This window comes from Mesitornis unicolor, unplaced genomic scaffold (genome assembly GCF_000695765.1).
Source record: "Mesitornis unicolor isolate BGI_N332 unplaced genomic scaffold, ASM69576v1 scaffold26058, whole genome shotgun sequence".
Lineage (NCBI taxonomy): Eukaryota > Metazoa > Chordata > Aves > Mesitornithiformes > Mesitornithidae > Mesitornis > Mesitornis unicolor.
This window is the reverse complement of record NW_010201557.1, coordinates 4,173-14,260: the sequence shown is the minus strand read 5'-3', so window position 1 is coordinate 14,260 and position 10,088 is coordinate 4,173. Positions and strand designations below refer to the sequence as shown.

The 10,088-nt window shown below is 36.7% G+C and overlaps 1 protein-coding gene across 1 annotated transcript in view; it reads right to left on the bottom strand.

Moving 5' to 3' along the window:
- The window catches only part of LOC104545099 (selenoprotein O-like), a gene marked incomplete at its 5' end in the record, with an annotated part of 22,353 nt that overhangs the window by 8,149 nt on the left and 4,116 nt on the right, over positions 1–10,088 (bottom strand). Inside the window, 9 exons of the mRNA XM_010190144.1 lie at positions 1,041–1,133; positions 1,218–1,299; positions 1,387–1,431; positions 2,098–2,227; positions 2,728–2,811; positions 3,538–3,610; positions 4,242–4,311; positions 6,215–6,302; positions 7,015–7,082. Of these exons, the coding sequence (XP_010188446.1) occupies positions 1,041–1,133; positions 1,218–1,299; positions 1,387–1,431; positions 2,098–2,227; positions 2,728–2,811; positions 3,538–3,610; positions 4,242–4,311; positions 6,215–6,302; positions 7,015–7,082 (733 nt within the window). The remainder of the gene's footprint in view (positions 1–1,040; positions 1,134–1,217; positions 1,300–1,386; positions 1,432–2,097; positions 2,228–2,727; positions 2,812–3,537; positions 3,611–4,241; positions 4,312–6,214; positions 6,303–7,014; positions 7,083–10,088) is intronic.

Genomic DNA, 10,088 nt, shown 5'->3' with positions numbered 1-10,088 from the left:
CCATGGCAAAGTGAACAATATTGCCCATATGGAAAAAACATTGTATTAAAGAAAAAAAAAATAAAAAACCTGCTTTTGGCTCTTGCAAAAAGGCTTCCTTTTTTCCTTTCCAGATCAGGTACTTAAAGGCTTTCTTTTCAGAATTTCCTCTCTACATTTTCATCCAATTATTGCTTGCCTAGCATCTCAGTCCAGTTCAAACATTTCAGTCATATTTTCACTTCTAAAGATTTCACTAAATCCACGCAAGAGGTTTATCTCATATTTTAACACTCTAATCTCTTTTATGGTTATACTTGGTTCTGAAGAATAAGTTTAGGCTGAGTTAGCAGCAACACAGGATGCGATAGCAGGACACAGTGACAAAATGTATTCCTATGTTTTAAGCTACGTTTAGGAACAATCTTGTGCCCGAGGAAGGGCAGAGACCACTATGGGCTGAGATCCTAGCAAGAGTTTATGAGATAGGATCTCGCTTGTGACAGGATACTGAGCCAACCTGATGGAACCGAGAGCAGGGGTTTAGGCCATCTGGTAAACTCAAGTGAGGAACTGTTTGCTTGACCTGAGGTTGAAATTTTCCTTGTAAGTCCTGTCCACATCTTCACTTGTGTCTTAAAAAACACTATCAGGAGGTATTCTTAAGCAAACCAAAGAAAAAAGAAGTGGGGCGAAGGAAGGAAAGTTCTTCCTAGCAGATCCGTTTCAAATGTGAAGAAAATCACATTCCCACCTGTGATATAAATATTTATGACTATTCATATTGGGCCTGTACCAGTGGTTGAAAATTTTACTTCAGCACTCTTCATTAATGTATCTTTCATTAGCACTTTTCGTTCACGTATCCTTCACTACCAGACACAGGCTTAACAGGGGGTGGTGGTATGACACAAATAGGTCTCCATGTCCTTTAATAATGCTACAGTGATAGGTTTCCCATGCAAAACATGCCTTGACACATCCTCTATTATACCATGGTTATGTCCAACCTGATTTACTCATTTTATATTGAGTATTCCTAAAATTGGGTGCTTCTATACCTCAGGAATACGGAGCTCCTTTAACTGGTCTTCAGTAATCTCACTGAGCTGCCAAAATGTCATTGTAAAATCAGCCTTTGTATCTTCCATAAGCTAGTGAAAAAAGATGCATCTATCAGTGTTTTTAAAATATGAGGCATCAGTTCAGATGTTTGCCAACAAAAGTAGGAAACTCACTTTTAGGAGGAAAGCAATCAAATAGTTATCATCCTCATTCTCCCCAAGAAGACCCAGTTTTGCTTTGAATAGTTCTGTGAAACTGAAAATAGTAACATAGTAAGGAAATTGTCACATAATGTAATTTATAGCATTGTGACTACAAGGTTTGAGATCTGGAACTACGCACCGGGTGTAATAGTGCTCACCATATCCCTCCAAAATCTGGGAAGCTCTGGAAAAATAATAAAAAAAAAAAAGTCAAATTCTATGGAACTACAACACTACCGTGGGTACAACCTTACTGTACACTAAACAACAAAAACTTCTATCTGATATCTCACAAACACTGATATTCTGAATCAACCGGAATCTGCAGTGGGAAAAAGACTGATGGGAAACATTTTAACAGGCTTCAAATACATAACGATCTGCTGCAAAGGAAAAAAAATATAATGTTCTTTACTTACATACTGAGTAAGAAGTCATGAGTTAAACTGCACAAAAGAAGATTCATATTAGGAATCTTTACAATAGGATATTAAAATACTAACTCATTACTTCAGGAGGATGTATGGTCTTCATAAGTAAGCATCTTAAAGAACCAGCTTGGCAAACTTAGATTAGAAAACTACAGGCAGAGGTCCTACCTGAGGGAAAAGGGAATGGGCCACTCAACATCTAGGACTGCCTTCCAGTCATATTTTGCTATTATTTATGCAATGAAAAAGTTTCCCCCTCCCTCTACTTTATTCTGGCCAATAATTAGTTGAGAATCAATTTCCACTTAGAAAAAAAGATTTTAAAAGCTAATCCCTTTCTTTCCTATGCATACAGTGATTAGAGGGTCTCCCATCTCACTAGTTCTTTTAAGCATTACGATATTTTAAGGATTACTTACAGCTGCTTTTGCCTGGGATCCAATAAAGGTTTTAGAGCTTGTAACAGCTTGCTGAGATTAAAGAGCCCAACATTTGCTTGGTTTCCTATTTTATACCTCTTTTCATCATCGGATGTGTTTGGAACAAAATCTGTTTCAAACAAAACATTACTGATCCACAACAGATGAATTACAAAAAACAATCAATGTTAAAATATCAAAGTGCATTAATTTTTACACTTACACTGCAAACTAATAAAAGCCCTAAAGATACTATTTAAAATCAGATCACAAGGATACTTATTTACAGTGAATTAACTCAAGATCGATTATTTGCAAATCTAAGAAATGTATCCTTCACAGACAAGTTCCCATGTCACAAGTGACATTTTCCTACTTGAAGATACAAAATAAATTCAGATGTTTAAACAGAAAAACACCAAAAGACTTTTAGCACTTGAAATGCAAACTGTATCATAAAATTGGCCTCTGATACGTTTTTTTCCCTAAAACTCTTCAAGCAATACACATCTTTTGGGATTTTTCTGCTAATAACGTTAGTAGTTTTCATGCACACAGAAACTACATGTATTAACAACAAGAATTTATTTTAAGCAAAAAATGATACTGAAAAACAGGTGCTACACTCACTTGGGTCATAAGAGTCCATAAATCCAAATGGACCATAATCTATTGTTATGGATAATAAACTGAAGTTATCTGTATTGCACACACCTACAATTAAACAAAGAGAAACAAAAGTTACAATTCCACCTGAACCCTGTAGTCTTCAGCAAATTTGCTGTGAAATAGATCCACTGAGCCCAGAAAACTTTGGAGCAGTGACCTTTCAGAAATCAGACACTGGAAAATAAACTTGTCTCTCTTACTTTCGACCTGGCATGCATTTTAAGTATGAAAATGAGAAACTGTTTGCTAACTTATCTTGCATCTGGTTTCTATACCTAGGTGGCACTGTTTCCTTTTCCTTTCAGTGCTACGCAGCATCGAAACAGCATCCTGCAAACTGGTAACTGGCTTTGCAAGTTGACTGCATGCTGTATTAGCAAGACAACGCTATTTGATTTTTTCATAATGTAAATTTGAAACAAAAGTGGTCAGCACTTTATCCTATCTCCTATAAAAGGTCAGGCTTTTACGTAGATGCATGAAATTCAGAGCAATTAAACTTATGTTTGACATCAATACATGGTCTTTTTACATCAGACTATCACAAAAATTATGAGAATTCTTCTGTCAGATACAGTCATGCTTTGAAAGAGCAGAAAGTGCTCCTAACTCTGTTAGGAAAAAACTTACTTGTATATTAATGCGTAACAGATACTGCTGTAGGCAAAGATATCAGAAGAACTGAAGAACAAAGTGACAACTAAAAGTAATATTTAAATATATGGCTATAAACAGTCACTCCTGTAAAGCCAACGTTGTTTAGCAGCTTACCATGTGCAAACCCCACAGACATCCACAATGCAATCAGATTTGCAGTCTCTGATACGACTGTAGAGAAGAATTCCTAAAATCAAATACATCTTTTACTTCAAGACCTCTGAATCAAAAATATGGAATGGAATTAATAACATAAACATTTGATTCACTTTAGAAATATGTTATATATTCTATTTTTAAATGTGTATCTCTGTCAGGACTTCTCATTCACATTCTAAGTGATGTGACTGCACAATAACCTTATCCAGCAAAGACTAGAGTTGAATAAGTACATACAGATGCCCTAAAAGAAATTAAAAAGTCAAAAAAAGAAACAAAGATACTATATATACCAGTGTACATACTTCTATATACTATATATACTACATTTATAGGAGAAAAAGCATGATTCATCACTTCATGACCACTGCTCACTTAAAATCTGAGCAGTAAGAGAACAAAAAATAACAGCAGATGGAAGCTTCCCAAGAAACATTTCCATAATGAAAAGTGCTGAAGAATTTTCATATTTGACTATGAGAAAAAAAACCTTCAAGAAGCAGTTTTTTTACTGAAGAAAATTATCAACTTGCACTAATAAAACCTGGAAGCTTACTTCAAATTTCAAAACCTTTTAAATATTGAAACTCTGAAAAGCTTTGTAGAATTTTTGTTCACATGCTTGAGGAGAATATAAATAACTTTAAAAAAAGACTTACCAGATATCTATTTGAATCACTCATGGCTATTGACGGAAAATGTTCCTGGATGACAAAGTCTAGCAATCTTCTGTAATATGAGAAGCAGAATTCTTTTAGAACTGATCATTCAAAATTTTTGTTTTCAAATAGCTAAATGTTGACCTACAGCTTGCTGCAACCACTTATTAGAAAATTCAACCTATTTATTCCAATAAGTCTTGAATTAAGAAATGCTTATAGATGAAACCTAAGGTCCCAGTCATGAATATGCCAGGTAGAGTTAAAATTATTCCCATGTGTTAAACTTCCAGAGCATACCAGGATCTGGTTTCAGATGCAGTAATGTCAATTTTTTATGGAAAAAATATAGAGTATCCAAAGAAAAAAATATATGATTTCAAGGAATAATTCTACATCAGAATTCTCACAAAGAAAATTTTATGGCTGAATTCTAATGAGGTAGGGTTACTTGCCATAGTAACTGGCCATTCTCAAAACAGTGCTGCATAGTCCGACAAGACAGGCTCAGGAAACTGAGATACATGCATTAAAAATTGCAATGTTTGACTGGTGCATATCTTTACAGAGCTAAAGCTTTAAAGCAGAGCAGCTGGCATTTAGTACATTTAGGAGCTTCCTGTAGGACCCTCCTGTGGTCAGAGCCAGCCAGGGCCACTAGCACAGGAAACTGTGAGCACCATCTACATGTGGGGCAGGCAGCCTGGGCAAGGGTTGAACCTGGGCAAGGGCTGGACCTGGGCAAAGGTCGGACCTGGGCAAGGGCTGGACCTGGGCAAAGGTCGGACCTGGGCAAGGGCTGGACCTGGGCAAAGGTCGGACCTGGGCAAACGTTGTGCAGCTGCACAAACAATATCTAGATTTTACCTTCTAATCAGGTTGTTGGAGCAAATCACTGAACTCTCCTCAAACTGTTTTATCAGAGTACTTAGCAACCTGACCTCTAGAGGGGTGTCCAATGTCTCTGAATTTTAGCTGGTTGCTCCAGGACATCCTCTTTCAGGAGGACCTTCTCCGAGGAGGAAGCACAGTCACAGTCAGTAGGCCTTGGCCTGCTCTTGGTGACTCTTTCTGAGGCCCCCTCCAAAACAGGCAGAAAGTAGTCATCTATTCTGCATGAGTACACGTGATCTTTACACGCTCCTTAAATTCAATGCATCACAAATACTTTAACCAAAAAACCTCAAAACAGTTTAATCTTAAAATCAGTTCCTTAAGTCAGTCCTTCAGTTTTACAACAAAAACCTGCTGTGATGTTTCAAAAAAAGGGAAAGAAAGACACTGTAGAGTGGGAAGTTAACTTGAATTATCAGTTAGCACAACGTACAACTGCTGCTATGAGCTCTTGCTCATTTTTAAGCACCCCAGAACAATTTCTATTGCAAGTGATTATCAGCCACTACATTGCTGCTGAGGAGAAAGGACCAACTTTTACATATTTACAGAACTAAAAATTTGTCATGCTAATGGCTTGAAATGGAACAACACACACAAAATAATATTGCTAAGAGGTTTAAAATCATGCAGTAATTAATTACCTGGTGTACTACTCTGGTTCTGCATATTCCTGGAGAGCATATTTTATACAACATACTTATGGTAGTGATTTATTTAATATTTCTGCTAATTTAGCTTCAGTGAAAACTATGAGAAATGTAGGAACTTCTAGTCTAAATTTATAAATCTTTCCAAAATAAACAACTTGTCCCTATTGCTTAGTTATCAGATCTATTTTAGCTATAAAACCTCTCTCATTTTGTAAGATCCAGGCTTTCAAAAACAGCTAGGGAGTTTCACTCATATGAGGCAAGATCTTTTGTATGCTTGTAGAAAAACAGCAGGTTATCTTTCTAAATTTTGCAATCTTTCTCTCTAAATAATTTATGTCTAAATTCCAACTACATATATGCATTCTAGTAAATATTTGATTGTTAAGACAACTAACATAGTTACTATGAAGATTAAATTCAAACCTTTGTAAGTCCAGTTCCCCAGAATGAGCTAAGATTTCTAAGGATCCTATACGAAACCACGATCTGGCAAGACGTAGCACTATTGCACCTTAAATAAAGACACGTGTTTACATGTAAACAGAGTATCAGCAAAATAAAATAATCACATAGTAAAACCTATTATGTGCTGTTTCTATAGAAGCAGAAATGATATATGCATAGTTAATCTGTCATTTTTATAAGTGTGAATGCTCAACATGTAGCAGAGAATATCCATAAATATTACTTTACTACAGATACATTTTAACTTGGATACACCATACCAGCAAACACAGGTAAAATTCCAGTACTGCATTAATACTAGAACTACTACAAAGATGCTAGCAACAAAGAAAGAACTAACATAAATAATTTCCATAAATACTTTCATAAATGAATGACATTTCCCTGTGCTGTGCTGTGCCGTTCCATTCTTTTTTAGAGCAGGTATAGCGTACCCACCATCCTAACTTTGCTAGCAGAACAATGGAAAACTTCCCTAATCTTCAATATAATTTTTGTAATTGCATGTGAAAATAAAAATTATACTCCTACAACACATATGCCATAATCACAGCAGACCTGTTCATAGGGCTTCAGTTCTTTAACTAAGATGTGTTTGTGACTGATTTTCCCAGGAAGAAAAGTTTTATATCTTAAGAAATGAAATTAAGCCTATTTAGTATGTGCTATTATACTTACATGACATATCAAAATTAATTTTTGCAATGGAAAATTAAGTTACAGTGTGGCAACATATTATTCTGAATTGTGTTCATTACCTCTTTCTTTCTTGATATTTCCATTGTAAAACTGGTCTCTCCACACATCATCGTCACTTACAACTAAGCTGTAACAAGAAATGAACATTAAAAAGTTATCTCGGGAAAATAATGTACACTGAAGATCAAGTCATATTTTTTTGTAACTTCATTTCTTTCATAAAAAGAAAGATCTTTTTGCTGGCATAGCTTTTTATTGCACATGACGCAGGCAAATGGTAAGCTGAGACTTACCAAGCTTCATTAGCAAGATGCATTTATTTTTTGTTCATACATTGTAGTCCAATTTCCATTACTTACATTGTTCTTAGGGAGGGGGTTACACTCAGAAAGTTTACTGCATTTATTTGGAACCTCAGTGACTGATGAGTATGATGATAACATAAATAAGTCACAGTTTTCCTGAGGACAACAGCAAAATTAGAAGGACAGAGAAATCAGAAACCAAATTGGTTGCATCGGATGGAGGCTGTCTTTTATATAAGCCAAAGCTGTTGTCTCAAGAACTTCAGGGACAGATCTGGGACCTTTACCAATGAGGAATTCTTCAAATAGTATCAACACACAAAAAAGGCATAATTTTGATGCCACATTATCCCTTTTTTCTCCACTGCTACTTCCACTTGGATTTTTAAAAACAAGCTCTTCCCTTCATTTGCCTTAAAATTCTGCACATCCTATGAATTTTCACATTCATCCAAATATTGAGATCTGTGAGTGCTTAGAACAACTTTCCTTGCTCTAAAATATTTCACAACTTACATTTATGTTACAAAATAAAATACTGTAGTTTCACTGTATTTTCTGTTCTATCAGGAAAAGTAAAATGGAATCAATCCTCACAAACTATGCAAGGGCATCAGATTCCCCTAAGGTTAATGTGTAGGAAGTTTTCTCTCCAAAGCAACTGAGATTACACTGACAATTCAGCAGAAGTAATGCTTGGTGTTATCTTCTTAAAGAGATGTGGTCTCCTCAATAGGCAGAAAAAACTTCTTGTTCAGGAGTCTAGCAGTTGGGGAAAATAGCTCTTTTTGTATAATTCTTCTTTATCTTTCTTGCTGATAATGGGAAAACATTATTCTATTCAAAATAGTTGGGTGGCAAGCTATTTGCAATTTAATGCAGCTACTTCCTGCTGCTGTCTATTAGGTAGTTGAAGACTGCACAGAAGACTGAAGCAAACTTTCCTTGGAGGTACACAGAAAAGGACAGGAAGCAAACCTAATATTCCATTCATTAGTATGACTGAAGACAGTCAGAGTTACAACAACTCCCAAGTGTTAAATTTTGAGAGTACACTAGATTTTGGGTTTACGCACTTCAGCATCAAAATTTTAGAAGGGATTTAGTCGGACCAAAAATGTGAGCTATGCATATGAACATAACTATGTACAAAAAATAATGCAAATTAATTATTTGTTTGAATTCTTACAGAGCATAGTTACTCACAACAGTAACTGCGACTTTGAAACTGAATTATAATTGTTGTTGTTTTTGTTGTCGATGTTGTTGTTGTTGTTATTATTATTATTGCTGGTATTTTTGCACATCTCTAGTAGCTATCCAAACCAAATGTTCTGGTCACTGCAAAGAACAGACAGTGAATTGTTCCAGAAGGAGGGGAAAAAGTACACAGAAATCAATCTGATCTCATTACTGGGGCTGTACTGATACAAGCAACATTAGAAATTTTTTTGAAAACAAGACTCTTTTAGAAACAATCATATGTGGCTGGTATGTCCACCCATATGGACATGCGTGGATTAAGTACAAAAAGCATTGACATAAATGAGATGGAAGTTGTGGATGCCCCCTCCCTGGAAGTGTTCAAGGCCAGGTTGGACAGGGCTTTGAGCCTCCTGTATCTGGAGATGTCCCAGCCCATGGCAGGGGTTGGACTGGATGAGCTTTAAGGTCCCTTCTGTGATTCTCTGACTCTATGATAAAAGCAAAAATTTTTGAAACCGTTTTTGAATGAACTCCAGACACTAACAAAATAGTGCGTGCATCAGAGCACTCGGGGACAGTCGTCAGAATAATAATGCTGCTGAACTTCACTGTTTTGAACAGATCTCTGCCAGAAGGGTTGTTTCTTTTTGACTACATAACTCTCAGCAGGCTCTCTGCAAAATTCCTGCAGAATACCAGCACTTCTCTTATTACTGACAAAAAATCCATGGGGGCATCAACATTTGGTGAGTTACTAATCAAGTTAATGGACGTGCTTAAGAGCTGGCCAGGCAGCTGAGCAGCCACACAAAGATACCTAGGTTGCCACTATAAAAATAGTTCTTCAATGGCCCCTGTAGTTGATAAGTGCCATTGCTTGAGAGAAGGCAGCAGGAGACCAGACATACAATCAACCACAGGAAACACAGCACTGAAATTGCTCTTATACCAACAAAGCTGGGACAGCACTCACAGATGGACAGATTATGTCCCTCCCTACTCTGGCTCTAACTTAAGGGCTGGACTTTACATTCCCAAGGGCTCTGCTTGTTGTTTTGTGTGAACATCAAACCCTACGCAAGTAAGGGCCACTCTGAAAATTACACTTACTGGCTCACTTATTTCGCTTAATGCATAACACTTAACTGGTAGTCCCAGTATGTGGCTAAAATGGTACTGCATGAAGACGTGTTCTTTATCTGGCAGTACAGTCATAAACTGTAGCACCCCATCAGGAACACAGTACTTCAAATTAATAAAGCAAACCAACCTGCTGGGTGTTCTGAGATAAAGCTGTAAGGCTTTTCCCCACGCTGCTGCCAAGACTTGACAAGACCTCTTTAAGTGCGTCCCACCAGCCTCAGTACAACAGCTCCCCATTGGGAGGAATATGGATATCAGATGGGGTTTTTTCCAAATGAAGTCTTGCAAACAGTCTGGAGAGCTTGTACGGCAGTTAAGAGAGCCAGGCATTTAACCAATTTGCCAGCAGAGAACTAAAGCACACTGTGTACTCAATAGAATTTGTGCACAGTTAAGGAGTAATTTCATATTATTTTTGCACTGAGCAATTTGTTGAGACAACAGCAAAGAAAGGCTATAACCTTGCCAGATGCTTTCCT